This window comes from Cornus florida, unplaced genomic scaffold (assembly GCF_030987335.1).
Source record: "Cornus florida cultivar Cherokee Brave unplaced genomic scaffold, ASM3098733v1 CherokeeBrave_3.0.0_Hap2_Chr09, whole genome shotgun sequence".
NCBI lineage: Eukaryota > Viridiplantae > Streptophyta > Magnoliopsida > Cornales > Cornaceae > Cornus > Cornus florida.
This window is the reverse complement of record NW_026775579.1, coordinates 81,510,418-81,533,231: the sequence shown is the minus strand read 5'-3', so window position 1 is coordinate 81,533,231 and position 22,814 is coordinate 81,510,418. Positions and strand designations below refer to the sequence as shown.

The following is a 22,814-nucleotide window of genomic DNA, read 5'->3' as shown; positions in this document are numbered from 1 at the left end:
AAAGTATTTCAAATCGAAAATTGAAAATTGATGCTCGCTCTCCATAAAAAAAAAAAAAAAGTATTTCAAATCGAAAATTGAAAATTGAAAATTGATGCTCGCTCTCCATAGAAAACCTCTTGCATCTTATTTCCCATAAACCATACATGTTACTTTATGGTACAAGTACTGTCTACATATCAAAATGGAAGAAATTATTAATCAAATTAAAAATAAGGAAGAAAGGAAAAGAAAAGGTTATTTTGTCAAACCCCGGAACCAAACACACTGTAAATGTCAAACAATATAAATGCCCATAGAGATTCGGATACCACATTCTTCTTCCTCGTAAAACGTCAGTGACGTACTCCACAATTGCAACATAAGTAAATCAAATAATCGCAGTGATTGATTAACGAAACGATGCGAGTACTGGGGCTGATACTGTCGTCGATCTTTTTCTCTCTCCTCTCGGCGATCTCTTCCCACGAGTTCGCCGTCGATGGCAAGGTGTTGGAGCTGACCGAATCCAACTTCGACTCCGCCATATCGGCCTTCGACTACATCTTCGTCGATTTCTACGCCCCTTGGTGTGGCCACTGCAAGCGTCTCGCTCCCGAGGTCCTTTCTCTCTCATCCTCTTCGATTTCTCTGGCTTTCCTCAATTCAGATCTTAAAATATTCACACACACACATGTATGTAGTAGTATATATTTGTTTGTATATATAGGTGTTATAATGCGTAGAAACATCAAATATGTGCTTCAATTTTTCTTATGCTGAGATTTTTCATTTTTAGAAAAGCATGATTGATCATAGGATAGTTGTAATCATATTATATATATATATATTAATGTAAAACAGTTTAATCATTTAATTTTTATCCTACGTTCATGATGCAAAATGTTAATACAAGCATAATCCCTAGTACAGAAGTTGGAATCCAATCAGGTTTCATCTGAGATATGGCAATGGTCTATACACGAGCGAATGCATGAAAATCAAACATTTTAAGCATATCACTACCTAATCAGTTTAATATATCCTAATTGATGACAATCTCGTTTTAGACATCATACAATCAAGAATTCATTCTCATATAGCATAGTGAAGAATGAATTTGTGAAGTTGATACCACTTAGCCTTTAGCTCAACTGGTATCTCCTGATTGAGGGTTCAAGTTCAGTTCAGTTGGGGTAACAACGAGTGCAAGCTTATCACCAATCCAAAAAAAAGGGTAGTTACGACGGGCCTAATTGATGACAATCTCGTTTTAGACATCATACAATCAAGAATTCATTCTCATATAGCATAGTGATGAACGAATTTGTGAAGTTGATACCACTTAGCCTTTAGCTCAACTGGTATCTCCTGATTGAGGGTTCAAGTTCAGTTCAGTTGGGGTAACAACGAGTGCAAGCTTATCACCAATCCAAAAAAAAGGGTAGTTACGACGGGCCAGTGGCCTAGCAGTATTGGGCCCTTACTTTCCAAAGGGAGGTCAGGGGTTCAACCCTCAGTGGAGGCATGTGTGTGTGAGTACCAACTAATAGAAAAAAAGAAGAAGGAAGTTGTGAAGTTTTCATCCTAAGTATGTTGAATTAAGGAAAAGAAATGCAAAATATATCCATCATACATACAAACATAAAAGTTTCCATCGTTGCAGGTTAAAAGCTAAAACTTATGGAAACATTAAAGTGTTTGTTTATCTGACTAGCAATAATTCCATAATTATTAACCCAGAAAATTATCTTCATAAGAAACTAGGATGATATCTTCTATCAATGATTATGTTTGGGCATGCATGTGTCTTATTGGGCTATTGCCTCTCTCTTTTTGACGCACAAAAAGGTTTCATATTTCTTATTGTTTACTGTGCAGTGCCAACAGCTGTAGTATACTAATTCCTTCAGATATCCTTTCTCAGTATTATTTTGAATGCCTTCCAAGCAAGAAGGATAACAACTCTAATTTTTGCATTGCAGTTAGACAAAGCTGCTCCTGTTCTTGCTGGGTTGAAGGAGCCCATAATAATTGCAAAAGTAAATGCTGACAAATATACCCGTCTTGCTTCTAAATATGAAATTGAGTATGCTGCTATTCCTTATTTTCTTTTCCTCCTTGAAAGTTAAATGAAATTGTCTTTTATTACATTCACGATGGACTCATTTTTTCACTTGACTCAAACTAGAACATAGGATAATTGCTCTTAGATAAAATGCAAACCTTCTCTGGTTGAGGATTAAGATAGTACACTAATTATATACTTTTTTATGATGCAGTGGGTTTCCTACGCTAAAGGTATTTATGCATGGAGTTCCTACTGATTATTATGGACCAAGAAAAGCAGATTTACTTGTTAGATTCTTGAGGAAATTTGTTGCTCTCGATGTTGCCATTCTCAATTCCGACTCTGCTATTCGTGACTTTGTTGAAGCAGCTGGCACAAATTTTCCTATATTTGTAGGATTTGGTTTAAACAAATCCATGATATCAAATTTGGCCATCAAGTACAAGAAAAGAGCATGGTTTTCCGTGGCAACAGATTTCTCAGAGGACATGATGGTGTTGTATGATTTTGACAAGGTTCCTGCTTTGGCATCCATTCATCCAGGCTACAACGAAAGAAGCGTTTTCTATGGTCCCTTTGAAGGTTAGTTATATTCAGATTTACCAAGCCCTGATCAATCAAATTGGTTTTGAAGGGAGTCAAAATGATTTTATGTTGAAAAATGGAAGGAGCCCTCTTTTTTTTTTTTTTTTTCTGACTAATATTATATTTATATATTTCTTTTGGAGTGATTCCATAATTGGACAAGTCCATTTATCACATTATATTTCTTGATCCATATCTAAGTTAATTCAATTTTAGCACCATAAAATGAAAAGAAAAAATTAGGACGATACATTAACTAACTGTCAAAATTATTGTACAGTGAGAAGGTGTCAGTATGGCATTTAATAGACATATACAATATATATATATATATATATATATATATATATATATATATTGTGACTCATGCTCAGCACTAAAAGTTGGTTCTTAAGCAGTATGCTGAATTGTTGAAAATCTATAGTTGGTGTAGAGCTGAACCACTAGAGATATTTAGGAGTCTAAAAACTTCAGCATGGATTGTAAAAATTTGCATGTCTTCATCTTATTATGAGAAGTAGCCTCTGTCAAAGAAAATGAGTGGTATAAGTGAGGTGGTGCGACCCATGCGATGCCTGAATGTTGATAGTAAGTGTTGAAATTGGGCTAGGTAATGAGTGAATAGCATTAAATAGGAGTTTGAGAAGTTCACAGAAAGGAAAATAGAAAAGAAGAACAAAAAGAGAGAAAGTAAGAAAGAAAACCAGGTGTGATGAACTTGTTGATCTTTTGACTTTTAGGAGATCAATGAGGCATCAAATTGGATGACATTTAATGACCATGGTATTATGGTTATGTTGAGGTCCCTGGAAGATCTTTTCAACTAGAAAATTTGTGGGACTGATAGAGATTTGGTGAGACCCACATGTAATGTCTCCATTTTCTTCTTTATAATCCTTGGCATCCTTGACATTTAGTTACGGGATATGAATTCTATACATTTTCCTAGAGTACTCGTTATCTAATAATAAGATTTATATTTTATCAGAATATGTAATCTCTCCATTGATGCATTTCTTTTGATGGGTGTTATTGAATATCGTTTGAGTTTGTAACTCTCTCCATGTATTCCATCGGGTTCAGTTATAATCTGGCAAGTTCTTTAACCAAAATTTGTTCGTTATAGTATTTTTTTAAATGCCACTGGCTGAAGACAGAAATGCTTGTGTAACCTTCCCTGTTTTGAACACGCAGAAAAATTCTTGGAAGATTTTATAAAACAGAGTTTGTTCCCTCTTGCGTTGCCTATAAATCATGACACACTAAAGTCATTGAAAGATGATGAGAGGAAAATTGTTCTGACAATTATGGAGGATGAGGCAGACGAGAAATCGAAGGAGTTTGTCAAGCTACTGAAGGCTGCTGCATCTGCAAACCGTGACTTAGTATTTGGCTATGTTGGAGTCAAGCAGTGGGAAGACTTCACAGAATCATTTGAGGTCTACAAAAAAACTAAACTTCCAAAAATGGTCGTTTGGGATGGAAACGAGGAGTACTTTTCGGTAAGTCAAATTAATCTTTATCTTAATGTTAATTCTGATACAAATAAGTTCTGGTTACCATTTCTCCAGGATGTGATAGAAGTACCTTGGTTTAATTCGTTAAGAAATTTCTAATAGTTGGTGAAACAAGATATTGGTTGTTAGTATTTCTTATTCATAATCACACTTGCATCATTGTAGTTTTTTTTTTTGCTGTCATTGGCAAGAAACACACACACCACTCATACACCCACTTTGCTCCTTTTGGAGACTTGAACCCTCACCATCCACTTTGGGAGTAGAGGAGATACCACTGGGCCACAAGGTCCTTGGTCTGCATCATTGTAGTTTAGTAGAGGAGATATTGTGAATAATCTAACTGATCTAAAAGTTCTTTGCACATTCAATGATTTATAACTTTGGGAACCTGAATCAGAAATTTAGGATATCGAACGAATCATCAATACAGCATTTCTAGGATATTTGGGAATATCTACGGAATAAGTGTTACACAGATTGTGGATTAACACTTCTGACACGTATCATTAGCCAATTAATTGTTAGCAGGGAATATCCTTATATCCAATGAGTATTTCCATTAGTCAAATAACTTGTTATGGAGAGTTGTACCTCTTAACTGAGTTGTGAACTGTACCATTCGATTGGATTTATGGAGAAATTTTGAATATGACAGTGAGCTGCTAGCATCTCTTCTTCCCCTTCTCTCCATCTCTCTCTCGCTTTCTTCATCATTTATTCTACCATTATATAGTTTTCAATACCATGAACTGTGGCGACCTTGTCGGCGGGTGTGCATGGGCGGGTGGGAGGCACTGGCAGGCTACGTGTGCACATCCCACATCGCCTGAGTAAGGTGAAGGTGAAGGTGATGTGCTTATTTGTGCTAGTGCTATCTCCAAATGGTATTGAGACCTTTTGGGGGTAAAACCAAGAACAAAACCGTGCGGGCTTGGGCTCAAAGCGGACAATATCATACCATATGGTGGAGTGGGCTGTTACATGAACCTTGAAAGATTGCAAGGTGCCTTCTCTTTTTAGTTCCCTTTTTTTCCTTTTCCGTTATGCCTTAGTTTTAGTCTATCCATTTCCCTCCTCTTCAGTATTTGCTTAGTGTCCACCCATTCCAACATTTCACTTTATTCCTTTTCTTTCCTCATTATCTGGGCCATTTCTTGATTGTTAAATCCTAGGGGTAGCCTTATGGTGTCACCTAATCTTTTAGGACCTTGACTTTGTGTTTCTCTTTCATTTTAAGTTCCGGTTACTAATTGTTGATTGTTGTGCCTTTTTAATGCTTATTTATGAAAATTTTAAGACTTCTTAGACATGAATCTTGCATGTTCAATAAATTTTTTGGCATATCTTCTCTGCTTTGTTGGTTATTTTTTCTGGCCGTTGTTTACGATTGATTGATTAATGGACTAGTGTCAATTAATGAACATTTAGGTTGTCCAAAAAAGCTAAAATCCCTGGATCAACCCAAGGTTGCATTAATAGGGAAGTTTGCCATAAATTAGGGCTTCAGATTTCCTGCTATGCATTTTGCTGTTAAAAAAGTGGGAAAATATCTGAGGGTTATAATTTTTGCAGGAAAATATAATTGGTGTTGCTCATCTTTTCTGTGGCAACCAAAACCACAAGAAGTGAGATAATCAAAATATTCTTCACTTCCTCTGTCACTAAATCGGAGCCCAAGTTTTTTAAGTTTAGAACCAATTGCCAGCATCCAAGGGGAAGGACTATAGTACAATTGTTTGAAACTGAATGGAATGTCTGTAGAGCTCTGCCATACTATACCTAGAGACTGACCATCATATTTGGAAGTTGTCTTGTCTTGTGAAGTTAATAAAATAAAGTCAGGCCTATAATATGAACAGGATACCAGGATATGTATGATTGACGATCACTGCTATTTGCGTTATAATTGCTTATTTCCAGATGTCATGCTTGCACCATTTTGCTAGAGAATCTTGTTCTCTAACTTATGAAGCATCGAAGAAGTAACAGCTAACACGAAAACAAAAATGATTTTACTTGGTGTGACATGTCTGCTAACTTTGTGGAATGCATGATACATTTGGATGTTGTCTGTCAGTAAATACATCAGATGGTGGTGTATTGTACCTAAACAACAATTGCAATATTAGTGTACTTATTTGGAGAAATTATCATAACTTCCGTACCTAAACAGACACTGTCATAACTTCCGTACCTAAACAGAAACTGTAAAATTAACCGTTGACTATGCATGCAAATCTGTCTGCTTTGCCCTGTATTTTTCTTTATATTATATTCCTAACAACAAGAATGCTATAGTTTTTAAACATCTCAACAGCAGTTGTGATATTAGTGCAATCATTTGGGGAAATAATCATCACTTCCCGACTTCCGTACCTAAACAGAAGTGTAAATGCAACCATTAACCATACATGCCATTCTGTCAGCTTTGCCCTGGATTTTTCTTTATATTATATTCTTAAAAACAAGAAATACCATAGAATAAATATTTACAATGCTTGCATGCTTTTTGATCAATGATAATATTTCAAGCCCTCTCCATGAGTATGCCCGTTTTAAGTTTGATGCTCCAAGAAAGCTATTTTGTCTCTTAATTATCCATTGCTGTCTGAAACACATTTTAGGCATAAGGGAAATATGTTAACACACACTGATATATTACATTTATTCCTCAAAAAGGTTATTGGTTCAGAAAGCATTGATGAAGAAGATAAAGGGTCCCAAATCACAAGATTTCTTCAAGGATATAGAGATGGAAGTGTGATACAGAAACAAATTAGTGGTCCATCGCTGATGGGCTACATCAACTCGTTAATCGGGATCAGATCCGTATACATAATCGTTTTTGTGGTTGCAGTCATCATGCTTATCCAAACCATCAACAAAGAGGAACCTCTAAGGGTTGGTACTCGAGACCAGGCAGGTGATGCAAGCAGCTCTACCCCTCTGACCGAAAACAGAGAAGTACACCGGTCAGGAGACAAGGAAGATTAAGTTCAGGCTTTGCTGGACTCCTAACTGAATTTGTTAGCAACACTTGGTCCAAGTAAGGAGGCTTTACAAAACAATACATTATCCATAGAATATATGTTAGCAAACTTTAATTTACCCCCTTTTGCCCCGTGTATTTATTTTGATTCTTATGTCGTTATGCAATTTGTTTCTGGAAACAATTGTCAGTGTGATCTGATACTGTAGTCTCTTATCATTTTTCCTTCGTGTGATACGAAGATCAGCTTCCAATTTCCCTGAAGTGTACAACATATAGTGGTTACTTGTGTAGGATTATTTATCACTCTTTCGGACTTTCCTTTCTTCAAGCAGTTCTGTTATCTTAAAATGTTAAATCGTGCAAGGGTTCATGATATTGTAGCATGATGCTCACTTTCATGCCACTCTATGGAGCAGTTTAACTCATCCTCGAGTAAGTAGTACATCATGATTTATTTTCCGATGGCTGTAAGTGAAAATGTATTGGTTTACTTCATGTATGATAAATTGATAATGTTGTATTTTAACACCTTTACCACCAAGGAAGTCTGGTTGCGTCCAGCTCGTCACTATCAATATCAACTTTCGTTACTATAATGGTGTGAAATGGATGAAGTTTGAATATTCTTGATCAAACCTTCCTTCCAATGATTGGAATCCCGGTGGATTAGATCACTAAATCTACGAGATAACTTCGTAGTTACTCTGAAATCAGATTTCCCCGGCAGCCGTGGATCTTCCCAACAATCTATGTTCTCCCCATCACCTATTCTCCATTTCCAGCTTCTACTTATAAACCTCTCTAGCTGCGTGCTTCTCCATTCCTAGGAAGCACCCCGCTTGCTGTTGGACTCAAGGAAGCTACGGTCTTTGGAGTATTTTTTTCTTGAAATTTTTTACGAACAGGAGTCAGTACCAATCTCCACGCCAGTTTTCCAAGGAAAACTAAATTGGAAGCTTCAAGATCTTTAAATCCCAACCCCCCATATCACCTTTCTGATCACACAGTTTTCCAGCTTATCTATTTGATTTTCTTGGATTTTGCATGGCCTAACCACCAAATTTTCAATATTTTGCGCATCACCGGTAATTTTGTCCAAGGATTTCTCCACCACTTGGGGTTGGGATTTCTCCACCACTTAAGGCTGATAATACACTGCTTTTTTCCGGAGAAAGCTGAATGGTAAATATATCAATTGGTAAAAGGTACTTGACAATTCTGAAGCCAGAGCACTGGAAACAAAAATCCAAACCCATAAACATATGGAGAGAGAGGGCGGAGATTCAAAAAGAACACGACAGCCGCAAAGAGCACCAAAGCAACACAGTTTTTCGAAAAGGACACAATTAATCCATTGGTATATTTACACACACACTTCAACCAGAAAGTTTCTACAAAGGCCTGTTTTTTCCTCCATTAATGGTCAAATATTCCCCAATAAAGATAAATAAAACAATATTATAGAACAAAAATAAAATTTCACATCACTTTTGTGTGAAACCCTCAAACATAAGAAGTTAAAGATGAATAGCACAAATTTTAACCTACGTGCATAATAAACACAATATGCAGCACAACTACAAGGTGAACCCAAGATGAAAAACACAATCTTATGATACACTGTACAAAGTAGACGCAATGCATTACTTCCGGATTATCTGTCACAAGTAAACTACATGTCGCTTCAGGTGAAGCCAAATCAACGTGATGTTTTGAGGTGTGAAATAGAGGTCAAAATAACTCAACTGCTGTTCATCCACCTCCGTCTGGTGAGCTTTGGTATAATCTACTCAGGATCTTTATGATACACTAAAAGTTCAATCACATCCTGGAAGAGATTGAGCAGAAGCATAGGGAGAGAAGCTTGTAGTTGACTCACTACAATGCAGGGGGTGTTGCTGCCGACTAGAGGACCCAGCAAGACTCAGTGAATCATTGCCAGGACTAGGAATATATGGAGACATGTATCTATAATTAAGAGGCGATATAGAAGGATAACCTGATGAATGAGGTGAAACCAAATGGGAGGCATGCGATCTTTGGGAAGAAGCATTCCTCAGGTCTACTGAGCTTTGGCTTGCACTTAGGTATGGAGATTGATGGTACGACTGCAGAGATTGTTGGACATGAGAAGTGCTAGCAAGGAAATGAGGACGAGAAAGTGAAGGGGACCGAGAAGCTGGGGCTATATGTATGGCTGAAGATGATGCTAATGATGATCTGAAGGATGACAGTATGGAAGATGAAGCAACAGAAGCGGGGTTGGATGAAAGCAATGGTGTCAGTGCTGACGCTGGTGGATCACCTGTGTTAGTTCTAGCATCACGCTTGCAAACAGGGCAAAAGGTTCTCCATGTAGTAAGCCAAGCATCCACACAAAGAGCATGAAATTCTGTCAAAATTCAAAAACAGTTCACTCAAAAAAAATCACATGATCAAAGAGATACCCCGTAATTTATAAAATCAGCAATGCAATACCGACCTAAAATGAAGAACATAAACTGAAATAAGAGCACATCTCATGTGCCAAAAACTTGTCTTCAATATCAAATTCTATGCAAAACAGAATTTATATAAAACCAAATTATATCCATCTGCGCTATTGCCATGAAAATAGTAGAGCAGGAGTGAACTTACATTCCACCTTAAAATGGCACAAGCAAACAGAACATAAAAAAAAATAAAAAAATAAAAAAAGAATCTTGTCTCCATGTGTTCACTACCGTTAGAATGTGGCCAAAACTTTCAGATGTCCTCCAACCCAACTAAATTTTGATTCTTTTACAAACCATTGATTACGATAGTAAATTTAATCAGCCAAAACCAATAAAAGGCTAATAGGTCTGAGATACTTAGAAGACAAGTTAATGAGCATGTGTTGAATCCAAAGAATCTTTTTGATGATTTCTGATAATATATAACGAAATAATAATTTCATAGACTAACTTTTTGTATGTAAATATCAACATGCTGAATCATCTTTGGGATGGTAAAAGAAAACTTACTGTGATGACATGGCAGAACTCTAAGCTTCTCTCCAACGGTATAGTCTTCAAGACATATAGCACATGTTCCGGAAGTAGAATTATCCTCTAAAACTGATGTAAATATTAGGCTTGGCATTGCTTTGACTAGACGACTACTCATCCCATGGAATTCCCGAACACGTGAAGCTCGAGGCCGTTGTCGTCTTATGCGATGCCTTCGGACAAAGAAACAAGTAGCCAGCACAGCAGACATGGCAAGTAATGAAATGAAAGATATGGCCATGATTGACCATGCCGAGTTCTCAAAGCTTGGAATTATCCACAGTTCGATGTTGGTAATGCCAGCATACTTTGTGAGTACTTCACCTGAAGCTTTGGAAATAAAGACGGCATGTATTTTTATACCAGCTGAATTTCCTGCCACTACATTTTTCAGATGCCTGTATTAGACATTCCCACACGTTGATGACTATATAATCATCACCATAATAAAAGAAAACCATTCAAAGAAAATTAGCTAATTATAGAGAAGAAACAATGCAGACTTAAAACCTTGACAAAAAAACTTGATCTTCAATTTGTCGTGAATGATGAAACCAAGTGGATGTTAATACCATCCTAGTTATGAGATGCTACAGTTATTGAACATCTGTATATAGTTAAGCAAGTTTTTTAGGGCTTATGTCAATAACTGAGTTCTACAACATCTATAAAAACAGTGTCATTATGTAAAACAATATTATTGTTCATGAAGACAAAAATCTTTCAAAAATTGCAGAACTTTCTATTAATATGAGTGTGGATCTCGGAAAACCCCTTATGGGATAGAGCCTCCCTCTCATTTTACCACTCTGAAGATATTGTGCAATAGTTTTACTAATATATAGCACTTCTAACACCCTTTCCCATCACAAAATCTCCCTTTTTTCATCACAGAGATGATCCAAGGTTCAAATTCATTATTCTACAAAGTCCAACCATAATTCCCTTGTTTTAATGGCTTATCTGACAACTTTTTCCTCATGTTCACCCTTAAAACCTAAGGAAGCTACACCTTCTTGCATCATTCTGCAACTAATAAAATTGATATTCAAGACAACAGATCTGCTTAGTGCTTATAGTTAAGACAGTGGTCCAAACGTTTAGCTTGCCCTTAAAGAAGATTTCTGTAAGTATGGTATAAACAAAAGGTTTATTTTATTTAGTTTTTATAGCAAAATAAAAAGTCCAAACATCACCATTAGCTTAAAGAAAATACACCTTTTCTTTTCTATTTCCTTAAAAGTTACTTTATCAATATGACAATGAAATACCATTCAAAATAATGGATTAAACCATAAATTTATTTGCTATGAAGTATCTGATTAACTGAAAAAAGTCAATACCTAGTGTTGCTCCTGTCAATTTGCGATGTTGAAAGGGAAGGTGAACTAGGTATAGACTGACCCTTGACTTTATTTGCATGATGTGGTTGCTTTCAACCTTGAACTCGTGTTTACATGCTTGAGAGTCCAATCTTTTTTTTTTTCATTACATTTAGAAATGACCCTAACCTGATTACTATGAGAACAAAAATGCACATGCACAAGCAGTATGATATAGTCAAATAGTCAAGGCTTAGAAAGTTGCCCAAGGAAGAGATTGTTACTTGCAACCAAATCACCATTGCCACTGTCATAGACAATGGCTGCTTTGAAGCCTGCAGTTTGTGCTCTTCTAACTTTGTCCTCAAAGCTACATCCTCCTCTAATAATCAATGCAAAAGGGGAACCAGCGCTCTTTTCAGTTGAATTAACCTTATTTATCAACGGCAAACATGCATTAAGAGGCTCCGCCAAGTCCAGTGTGCCACACATTCCAGACCCTTTCACTGTCGGAGCTGAAGTTATCAATGGAACCAAAGTCAAGAAATGTGCAAATATCAGATCCAATCACTGATTTGGAACTTTCTATCGAGTTCTCAATTGAAAAAAGAAAAAGGAAAAATGACAATATCATGGCCATCTCAACCATAGCAAACCATATTCTTGTTTGATTCCTACAATTTCCAATACTTGGTGACCATAGTGAACGAAAATTGTACCCTGTAATTTGATCATTCATGAATTGGCTAGAATATCCAGATCCCAATACCTAATAGACGAATCAGGAGTTTGTTTAGTTTTGATTATTCACAAATTACTCCCAATGTATAAACGTTTAGAGGTTGCATAATTATAGCTTGTCCTAGAGACAATAATAATAGATCAACCCTGAAGCTCTTCAACACTAATCAACAAACCCAGTTTTTTTTTTTTTTTCATAAACCAAACCCAAATTCAAATATTTATTAAATAAAATTATAACGATTCCAAAGCTCAATTTCGTCACTGTTTCATTCTCCCAAGGAAAAGTAATCAGAATATATATATATAGAGAGATAGATATATATATATATATATATATAGAGAGAGAGAGAGAGAGAGAGAAACAATAAACCCTGAAAACTCACCAAAGTTGGCTTCGATGTCATTGAACGACAAGGTCACGTTGGTCCCAATCAATACCACATTAGCAAAAGCCGCACAAGCCATGAAAGAGAGAAAAATATTGATGAGAAGGAAAAGCTTCATCATCTCTATTATAAAATCTGATAACTACTTGAACCCACCAGAACCGCACAAACTCTAAGGCTAATTAATTTTAGAGAGAGAAAAATTAGGGTTTTAGGATGGAAACATCAGCTTCCATTCCGATTATTCTTTGATGCTCTCTCTGGTTCGGTTTGGGTTTTTTTCTCTTTCCTTTCTTTGGTTGAAGATACGAGTGGAGACAAGGGAGAGAGGAAAGTTGGCAGTTGGAAAAATAAAAAATTGTTGGTAATGGTGTCATTTTCTATTATAATGAAGGAATGGGGTCCTAGTGTTACCATATGATTGGACCTTACTTTATAATGCGGAGTTTTTATTTATTTATTTATTTATATTATTATTATTATGATTTGGTAATAGAAAAAGAATGGTAAATAATTGATGAAGTTTTTAATATTATCTGAAAATAGAAAAAATCTTAAATACCTAGATTCAAGCTTGTAATAGAGGTCTTCATGCCAATTCCAATTTCAGCTATATTTTAAGATAAATTTTATAGTCCATAATGAGGTTTGAACAAATTAAACGTGAAAAGTATATCATGTTAACAAGTTACGAATACATGATCTTACATCGTTTGCATGTAGAAGGAGAAAATGGTATATATGTGATAATGCTATATCTTATTGGTAAAATTCAAATTCAAATCCAAAATTGTGTCTAAACTCGTTTGTCGAGGGTTGGAAGTGACTTTAATTGTCTCTTTTGGGGTACTGTGATTCACGAGTTCTTTAAAAGAGACATTTATTTTGGAAAAGAGGAAGTACATTATATTGTTTGGCAATCTTTTTGCTTCATGTTTTTTTGTAACGCGGAAGCATGTTTGGTAACGTTTGTTCCGATTTAAACAGTATCAAAATATTTCTGAAAAAGTGGCCAAAAGTAGAAGCACAAAATTGGTTTGCTTCCGCACGCTAGCAGCAAAAACATTGTACTGATAAAAAAAAAATGACTTTTTTAATTAGTCATTTTATTTTTCATACATATTTTCATATTTTTGCTTATAAAAATTTTGTAACAAATATATATTATCAAATATTCTGAATAGTATTGAATACACACAAAAACAGAAAACATTACTTTTATTTTAAGTCAAAACAAAATCACAAAGTAAAAACGGTTGTCAAATAAATCCTTACTTGATAATGTGATCTTTTGGAGTTGAAGTTGTAATCAATAATAACTTAATTGGTCCTGGGTGAGAGTTTAGTTTGTGATAACATAAGTTTACGAGAGTTTAGTTTCTAGTAACATAAGTTTACGAGAGTCTAGCTTGTTAAATTTAAAACCTCATTTTAGAAACAAAAAAATAATAATAAAAAAATAAAAATGTCTCTCCAAACAGCACTTGATATGATTGATTGATTTTTTTTTTTAGAAAAAAAAAAAAAAAATAGTCGCGATGTTAACAATCTCATTGTATTTTTAGAGGGAGGGGATAAAAAATGTAACTGATATTCCTATGGGCAAAATGGAGTATTAATAAAGTAGTTTTAAATTGTTCAACTTTAAAAATAAGCATTTGTGTCCCTATGACTATTTGAATTTCCATTTTTTTAATATATAAAAGAACAATGAGATAATATCACTTAATCCTCGATTAAATCAATATACAACCATGTGTGTCTCACGATTCATTATTATTATTATTTTGATAGGTGAGGTGTCTCATAGTTTGTCACGACTGAAGTTGATCAACTTATTAAATTAATATTCAACCATTTGAATTGCTTCCAATTTAGAACTTGAAGAAAGGACAAAAATTACAATGAATAATCATTATGTATTGATTATTAGAGAATTTGTAAGTCATTCAATAAGATCTATATCACCCAATAAATTAAATTAAATTGAACAATTGCATCCTAGCCATCAGTCATACAATACAATGTCCATTATAACAATTTGAATACATGTACTGTAAGACCATATGAACCTTTATCTCTAAACAGAATTGGTGGGTTGAAGAACCATAAGTAAACAATATATATATATATATATTTTGTTTAATTATATATATATATATATTGATTACAAATTAATAATAAATTATCACTATGAAAGGGCAAAGAAAAGAACGAAATATTTATTTGTTTATTGACATGTAGGCCATTTGGATGACAAGATGTAGTGTAGGTGGGACCATCTAGAAACCAGTAATGGAAATCAGATCAGGCCGCTTATGGAATTTGTACTACAAGTTTCAATCCATGTACTACAACTCATTCCGCTGTGGTACTATAAACATGGTTCACATGCGGTATGATCGCGACGTAATGTGCTCATACAAATATCGATATAAATGAATTAAATTAATTAATTTATGAAATTGTGTAATAATATTGAATCTTCTAAAAAGAATTAACCGAAACCGATACAGTACCGTATTTACAAAAAATCAAAATTCTAATCACATTTTTCAAAAATTCAATTGAAGTTTATCATTGTTAACATATTTAATTTTTACTGCTATTTACTTATAGGTGAATTTTATAATATTATGACAACAAAATTCAATATTGATATTAATGAAATTGAATGAAACTGCAAAAAAACGTAATTGGAGAGAATTTGATCTTCTAAAACAGGAGAGGTTGGTGAGACTCATCACTACTCTCAAGTGGGTTCTATGCTGTCCGTCGTCATTATTGATTGGTGCACTGAACTTCTCCTATGAGTTAAAAAAAAAAAAAAAAACAACCCTTCTCCTACGAGTACGTGGAATTTAATTATTTTGGGTCGCTTTTAAAAATAAATTCTTTTTTTATAATCAAGGGTAAACTACATTAAACCTCTTTTTATATTTGTGTTTTTCACTAAACCCTCATTTTTTATTTTTTTATTTATTTTTGGTCAAAAAAACCCCCTCAACTATTAGAGTAGGGTAATTTAACTAATTTCCGTTAACTAACTATTAGGGGGGAGTGATTGAATTCTCAAATATATATATATATATATATATATATTTTTTTTTCAAGAAAAAAAACCTAGATTTATATTGGCAAAAAAAAAAAAAAAAAAAAATTAGGCATTATTTCTGGTAGTGTCCCTTTAATAAATCTATATAAAATAAAAATCAATAAAACCAAATAAATGAATGCATAATATAATTCTCAAATATATATATATATATATATATATAGCAAATAAATTTCAAGAAAAAAAAACCTAGATTTATATTGGAAAAAAAACCATTGCAACAACATGCACTCTTCTTCTTATTCAACTTATTTATTTACCCATCATTATAATATTATATATAATTTGTATCATAATATAATGGTATATATAATATGTATCATTAAATATCATTTCCATCTAGCCTTCAAACAAATATAAATCTAGATTTATTTTTTTTATTTAAGAAAAAAATCTAGGGTTTTTTTTTTTTTTTTCTTGAAATTTATTTGCTATATATATATTTGAGAATTATATTGTGCATTCATTTATTTGGTTTTTATTGATTTTCATTTTATATACATTTATTAAAAGGACACTACTAGAAATAATGGCTAAATTTTTTTTTTCCAATATAAATCTAGGTTTTTTTTTCTTGAAATTTATTTGCTATATATATATATATATATATATATATATATATTTGAGAATTAAATCACCACCCTCTAATAGTTAGTTAATGGAAGTTAGTTAAATCACACTCCCCTCTAATAGTTGATGGGGGTTTTTTGACAAAAAAAAAATAGAAAATGAGGGTTTAGTGAAAAACACAGATAAAAAAGGGGGTTTAATGTATTTAACCCTATAATTAATGGAAGAATTTGCTTTTATTTTTGAATAATAAATTGATTTGCTTATATTGTTTAATATAAAAGTACGTCAGATCACTTTAACATCAATTCTTTGCACTAAGAGTTCCAAATAAATTGATTTGCTGATATTGTTTAATATACAAATAAACATGTATTATTTACTTTTTTCTTTTTCTTTTTCTTTTTTTTTTTTTAAAAAAACAATAATAATCAATTGGATAAAAAAGACTTATTTAAAACATATCCATATATCTTGCTATTGCAATGTTTAATATAAAAAGTGCAATCTTGTAATTTTGATCCAAAACATACCATAAAAGTGCCTCATAATGCGTATAGATTTGGCTCTGCAATTTGGGTTATTGGCTAAAATTGTATAAATTAGTTTTCTTTTTAGTTTTGGGAAAATTGAAATTTGTGAAAGAAATTGTGTCTTAGAATGTATTTATTTTATAGTTGAGATTGATTTGGTAATTCTTCGGCAGGTGGTATAATTATTGTCTAAAAATGAATTAAGTTTTGAAGGCTATATAAAATATAAATAGAGATTGGTTTGGGGAGAGAGAGAGAAGAAATAATTGTGGAAAGAGAAAAAGTAAGTTGTGTTTGTGAGAAGAGAAAAAGTGTGTAATCAAAATTTGAGTTACAGGTCACTTTTTCTCCTGATCGGTGATTAAACTATCTGTAAGTTTTCGCAATCATTCTTAAGGTTACTGTGTTCATTCTTAAAGTTATTGCGTGCGTAATTTCTTCACACCGTTTGTTAAATTGCCCCCAAATTTTCACAGGCATATATATATATATATATATATATTAGGTGTGTGATTTAGTTCCTTGTTTATTTTTAATTTGAATTTTTTTTTTTTCAACTCTTACGCAAACAATAACAATTGAATCCATATACGCAGGTGGCTATGAGTTTAAGATCCCGAAACTGAATTTTAAAATCAACATGTTGAAATATTAGTGAACTCAAATGAAGAAAAACATAGAAATTTGGAATTCATGTTAAGAAATTGAAAAACTGATTTACATTGGAATTGTTCAGTCTTTGATCACACTTAGTTTTTGGTTCTTTTGGATTAATATCCTAATTCTTACTGGTTTGGTTGCGAGAAAATGAGGGAAGGGAGAGGAAACCCTTTGAGGATTAATTTCTGATTTGCCCTTTGAGGAAACCCTTTCATAGTTTCTTATACTTGGTACTTGAATACAGGAAGAAACTTTGACTGCTTATGGAATGAAAATTGGTAGATTATGAGTGTACATTATTTTAGTTAGTTGTTCTGTTATTGAGAAATTTTTACATGGTACCAAATTATATTGTTCCAACCAATTATAACTTATTTATTTGAGTGTCGTATTATGATTGGCCAAGATCATGTAATCCCGGATCATATAATAATTTCTTGTTACTTATGGGTTTCTTAATTTTATTAGAAAAAACAAATTTACCACTAAATGGTACTACCTCCGTCCCTTTTTAATGGTCCATTCTTGATTTTATAACTTTTTAAGGGGACATGCAATTAATGCATTGTCCCTTTTTAAAATTACCAAATTGTCTTTTTTAATTTAAATATATATAATTACAAAGTTTAAAATTTTTTAAATAGATAAAGGATAATGATGGAAATATAAGAAAAAGATACTTGGATTTTTTAAAAAAGATAACTAATTTGGGACATGTAAAAAGAGAAAAATAGATTACTAATGAGGGACGGAGGGAGTAGTAATATAAAAACTACTTGTTTCAATATGGATTTACCAGATTTATACCGGTTAATCATAATATTGATAGAAAATAAAATCATTACTAGGAGATTTAAGGCTGGATTGGGCTTGAGATTTTGTGGAATGAGCTTAGTTTGGTAATTGAATGAGCATGGATCTTGCTCAGACTAGGTCAGCCAAATGGACCAAAATAATTTCCAAAGCCCGCCCAAAAAACAAGCTCAGTTATTGAATGAGCTTAGATCTCATACTTGAAGTTCGGGTCATTGGGTTGGATGCAGATTATCCCGCCCATTTGATATCCAAACTCTTTTATGACCCGCCGAAAATGCGAATTTATGACCCATTAGTTAGATGGAGGAGAATGTTTAGGAATTCATCTTAGAATATATTGGTGCTGATACCATTTTTTTATTAGAAGAGTTTATGTTGATTGAATACGAAAAGAAAGAAAAGACTACTTGTTTTCTGCTTTACTAGGTGGGATATACGAAGAAAAAGAAAAAACTGATTTGGCATTGTTTACCATGAAACTTACAAATAAGTCCATCTATGACCATCTCAAAATCAGTTCAAATACATTCAATTATACCTTTAATTATAATAATGTAAAACCTAGTACACCAAGACCAACTCCGTAAATCAAACTTCACATTTCCATATCATGTCATTTATTTATCGACACAATTCTGAATGAAATTGTTGATTGGAGAGAATTTTGATCTTTTAAAACAAGATATCGAGGTGGATGCACGATGAAACTGAAATCGAAATCGACAGGATAAACTAATTGGGCATTTTTACTGCCAATTGGTTTGATAACACAAGCTATTACTTAAAAAATATGTTCTATTAAAAATTAAATAAAATTTTACTTAAAAAAAGTACTCCTAAAATATATATACACACACATACACGCCAGTGGTTCCCAACTTGGTGTCCAAGCCAATATCACTTTATATTCACAAAAAAGTTAGAAACTTGGATGAGTAGTCTGCTTTTTCGCTGCTTCTAATCTCTCGTGTGTCAATCGGAGCTCACTCACTCTCGATCGGTGATTGAAATCGACAACTATCCGTAAGTTTTCGCAATCGTTCTTACTGTTATTGTGTGCCTAATTTCTTCAATGGCCTCCACATGTTTGATAAATTGCCCCCAAATTTTCACAGGCATGTGTGTGTGTATATATATATATATATATATATTAGGTATGTGTTTCAGTACCTTGTTTATTTTTATTATTATTATTTTTTTTTCAATTTTTATGCAAACAATAGCAATTGAATCCATATGCACAGGTGGGCTGTGTTTAACATCCCGAAACTGAACTTTGAAATCAACATGTTGAAATGTTAATGAACTCAAATGAAGAAAGACAAAAAATTGGAATCCATGTTAAGAAATAGAAAAACTGATTTACATTGGAATTGTTCAGTCTTTGATCACACTTTGTTATTGGTTCTTTTGGGTTAATTTCCTAATTTTTACTGATTTGGTTGCGAGAAAATGAGGGAAGGGAGAGGAAACCCTTTGAGGATTAATTTCTGATTTGCCAATTTTGGGTGCCCATAAAACCCTTTGAGGATTTGCTCACCTAATGCGACCATTTTACATGGTTGGGCTGACTATTTTATTTTTTTCCTTTTTATTTCAAGAAAGCTATGGGCAAAAAAATTGGAAAAGATCAAAATTCTCTTGTCAATTTGTTTCTTAACCATCCAATGACAGGCAAGATAAATTTTACCTAAAAAGTCCTGTCCTGTATTGAGCCGAACTCAACAACCATTAGCTCCGACTCTCGAGGTAGAGTTCTATGCCAATAAAAATCAAACAGAATGGAAATTTTGCCTCCAAATTGTGATACTCCTGTAAGGTTTTTGTTTAATGTGGTTATTATATTCTGATGAAATTATAACGGATTTGGAGGCTGCCTAAATGTGTATGCATAATGCCAACTAATAGAACCATCGTCTGTGCCTGCCTACACTGTAGTTTTCTATTGAAGTGATTGTTTTTTTCCCACGAAAAATTTGGCTACTTTTTATCAGAAATTGAGTTTATTTTTTGCTTGCCGTCCTGTGCTGTGTGAGATTCGAGAAATATTAAACGTTGCATTTCATTTCTCTGAACATATTGAGAACATTGAATCCTCTAAAATGAAGGAGTAAACACTTGGATCATCACAATTAAGATGTTTCGAATTATAATGGGACCGATTTCTTTTTTGCCATCAATTTCCCAATTGATTTAGTTATGGTAATCTTATAGAACATTGGATGAATAGCAATTTTTGTATACAAGGTAATGGTTTCAATGTAGACTACAATGTTCGCTATAATGGGATCTTGTTTTGTAAGTTCTATGTTGTTACATTAGGTCATGAAAAAGGTTGGAAATTTAGGGAAAGTAGGCAAACTATAGATTTATATTTATGTATCCTCTATGTTTGTTTCTTAGCACTTCGAGAGTGACAGTCCCAAGTAGATGGGAAAAAGGCTTGGTTGGTGTTGTTGTTGTACTTCAAGAGTGACAGTCCAACAATCTGTGCACATTCAAACTAACTTCCAAACTCTGGAATCCATACAAAGCTTGACATAGGAATCACCCCCACATTGTAATGATAAACAATATATAAAGTTTAGTCATTTTCTATGTGCACGTATCCTCTTCTCAAAGTCACGGTTTATAAAGTTTATTCATGTCTCTATGCACATATCTTCATATAAAATTTTGGTCTAGTGGTGGTAAATTTTCATCCTTCAGTGGGTTTACTAAAAGTGGCAGGTGGTAGTTAGTAGTTACTCATCATTATGAACCACTAATATATATCATTGGCGATGTTTGTCATATTCTTCGTGTTGGTTCATGTATACCATATTGGTTTCTGGGAGACACCAGTTTAATGCCTGCGGATGCTGAAAAATCATAGTGCTTATGAACATTCTTGTGGTGCTAAAAGTTAACTGAAGCATGATTCACTAATTGTTCCATTGATTTAGCCGCACAAGATTTTCATATCTACTCACTCATACCTTGTGGTTGAACCTTTGCATTCCATCAATGGATTTAAATGCTACTGAGAGTACACTTTAATTACAATGGTGAACAAGAAAATGGTCTAAAAATACAATATATACACACACACACATATATATTATATGGTCAGGAGAGCTGGCTGTGGACAAATATCAGCAGCCAACTATTGAAGTATAATAGCTTTTGAAGCACTGTTAGTTTTTCTTAGCCTCCATATTGATGTTAATTGTTTTGAAATTAAATATATGTTTTGCATCTTTTTCTTATTCCTTCCATAAGATGATGAATTGTCAATGTCTATCTCATTCCTTTCTCTGGATTAATATATTATTATTTTTACCGTGATATTAGATGTCTCGGAGGTACGATAGCCGAACGACGATCTTCTCCCCAGAAGGTCGTCTCTACCAGGTTGAGTATGCAATGGAAGCCATTGGAAACGCAGGGACTGCAATTGGGATATTGTCGAAAGACGGGGTTGTCTTGGTTGGTGAAAAGAAAGTCACTTCTAAACTCCTTCAGACCTCAACATCAACCGAGAAGATGTACAAGATTGATGACCATGTAGCATGTGCTGTGGCAGGAATTATGTCTGATGCCAACATTCTTATTAACACAGCCAGGGTCCAAGCTCAGCGCTATACTTACGCTTACCAAGAACCAATGCCTGTTGAACAGCTAGTTCAATCTCTATGTGACACCAAGCAAGGCTACACACAATTTGGTGGGCTTCGCCCCTTTGGTGTTTCTTTTCTGTTTGCAGGCTGGGATAAAAATTTTGGCTTCCAGCTTTACATGAGTGATCCAAGTGGAAATTATGGTGGTTGGAAGGCTGCAGCAGTTGGAGGAAATAACCAGGCAGCACAATCAATGCTTAAGCAGGACTACAAGGATGACATAACAAGGGAAGATGCAGTGCAGCTTGCACTGAAAGTGCTCAGTAGGACCATGGACAGCACTAATCTTACATCAGATAAGCTTGAACTTGCCGAAATATACCTCTCTGCCGGGAAAGTAAAGTACCAGGTGCACTCGCCTGAGTTCCTGAGTAAGTTGCTAGTGAAGTTTGGATTGAGCCAACCTCCTGCCGAGGATGCTTAGGTGACTGTATTTTGATTGAGATTTGAGTTTCAGTATTTATATGTCTTTTAATGAAATCCTTATCTTTGAAATACTTGCTTTATGTTGAAATATATGTCTTGTTAATGAAATGGATCTCAGTTTTATAAGCTTGGTGAAGTTTGATGAGTATATCTAACTCAGGAATTGCAGTGGAAACAGTTATCCTTTTCATTTTCAGCATTATTTGGTTATTTTTATTTCTGATTGCAATACATTCATGTGGTCGATGCAAAAATACCACTCTTTCAACTTATTTTTTAATTGAAATCTTGTACAACCGACTGTCATGAACCTGTGTGGCACCCTTTGACGTCTCCTATGTGGATGGGAATGACAAAAGAGAGACACCCCGTAGTGGAGGATAGACTATTTTGGGGTTCCACTCAGT

General features: G+C 33.9%; 3 protein-coding genes across 3 annotated transcripts; 2 read left to right on the top strand and 1 right to left on the bottom strand.

Moving 5' to 3' along the window:
• The first annotated feature begins 285 nt into the window (after positions 1-285).
• LOC132274632 (protein disulfide-isomerase 5-2) lies at positions 286-7,402 on the top strand. Its single transcript, XM_059775954.1, has 5 exons — positions 286-600; positions 1,965-2,068; positions 2,262-2,632; positions 3,830-4,137; positions 6,835-7,402. The coding sequence occupies exons 1-5, from the start codon at positions 403-405 to the stop codon at positions 7,147-7,149; spliced, it is 1,296 nt and encodes a 431-aa protein (XP_059631937.1). The 5' UTR covers positions 286-402; the 3' UTR covers positions 7,150-7,402.
• Positions 7,403-8,535: 1,133 nt separating this feature from the next.
• On the bottom strand, positions 8,536-12,995 carry LOC132274630 (receptor homology region, transmembrane domain- and RING domain-containing protein 2-like). The gene is made up of 4 exons (XM_059775953.1): positions 12,626-12,995; positions 11,783-12,013; positions 10,153-10,557; positions 8,536-9,539 (listed from the first exon to the last, which is right to left on the bottom strand). The coding sequence occupies exons 1-4, from the start codon at positions 12,747-12,749 to the stop codon at positions 8,965-8,967; spliced, it is 1,335 nt and encodes a 444-aa protein (XP_059631936.1). The 5' UTR covers positions 12,750-12,995; the 3' UTR covers positions 8,536-8,964.
• A 6,192-nt stretch (positions 12,996-19,187) lies between these two features.
• LOC132274629 (proteasome subunit alpha type-4-like) lies at positions 19,188-22,533 on the top strand. The gene is made up of 2 exons (XM_059775952.1): positions 19,188-19,345; positions 21,656-22,533. Exon 2 carries the CDS (start codon positions 21,656-21,658, stop codon positions 22,403-22,405), a length of 750 nt encoding a protein of 249 aa, XP_059631935.1. The 5' UTR covers positions 19,188-19,345; the 3' UTR covers positions 22,406-22,533.
• Positions 22,534-22,814: the final 281 nt, after the last annotated feature.

Excerpts from the sequence above, each read along its gene's own strand:
- LOC132274629 (XM_059775952.1), top strand. The coding sequence starts at position 21,656 with ATGTCTCGGAGGTACGATAGCCGAACGACGATCTTCTCCCCAGAAGGT.
- LOC132274630 (XM_059775953.1), bottom strand. The coding sequence starts at position 12,749 with ATGATGAAGCTTTTCCTTCTCATCAATATTTTTCTCTCTTTCATGGCT. Across the intron at positions 12,014-12,625 it reads TGACATCGAAGCCAACTTTG|CTCCGACAGTGAAAGGGTCT; the intron begins GTGAGTTTTCAG and ends TGATAACTTCAG. Across the intron at positions 9,540-10,152 it reads AGTTCTGCCATGTCATCACA|AATTTCATGCTCTTTGTGTG; the intron begins GTAAGTTTTCTT and ends GAATTTTGACAG.
- LOC132274632 (XM_059775954.1), top strand. The coding sequence starts at position 403 with ATGCGAGTACTGGGGCTGATACTGTCGTCGATCTTTTTCTCTCTCCTC. Across the intron at positions 601-1,964 it reads GCAAGCGTCTCGCTCCCGAG|TTAGACAAAGCTGCTCCTGT; the intron begins GTCCTTTCTCTC and ends TTTGCATTGCAG. Across the intron at positions 4,138-6,834 it reads GAAACGAGGAGTACTTTTCG|GTTATTGGTTCAGAAAGCAT; the intron begins GTAAGTCAAATT and ends TTCCTCAAAAAG.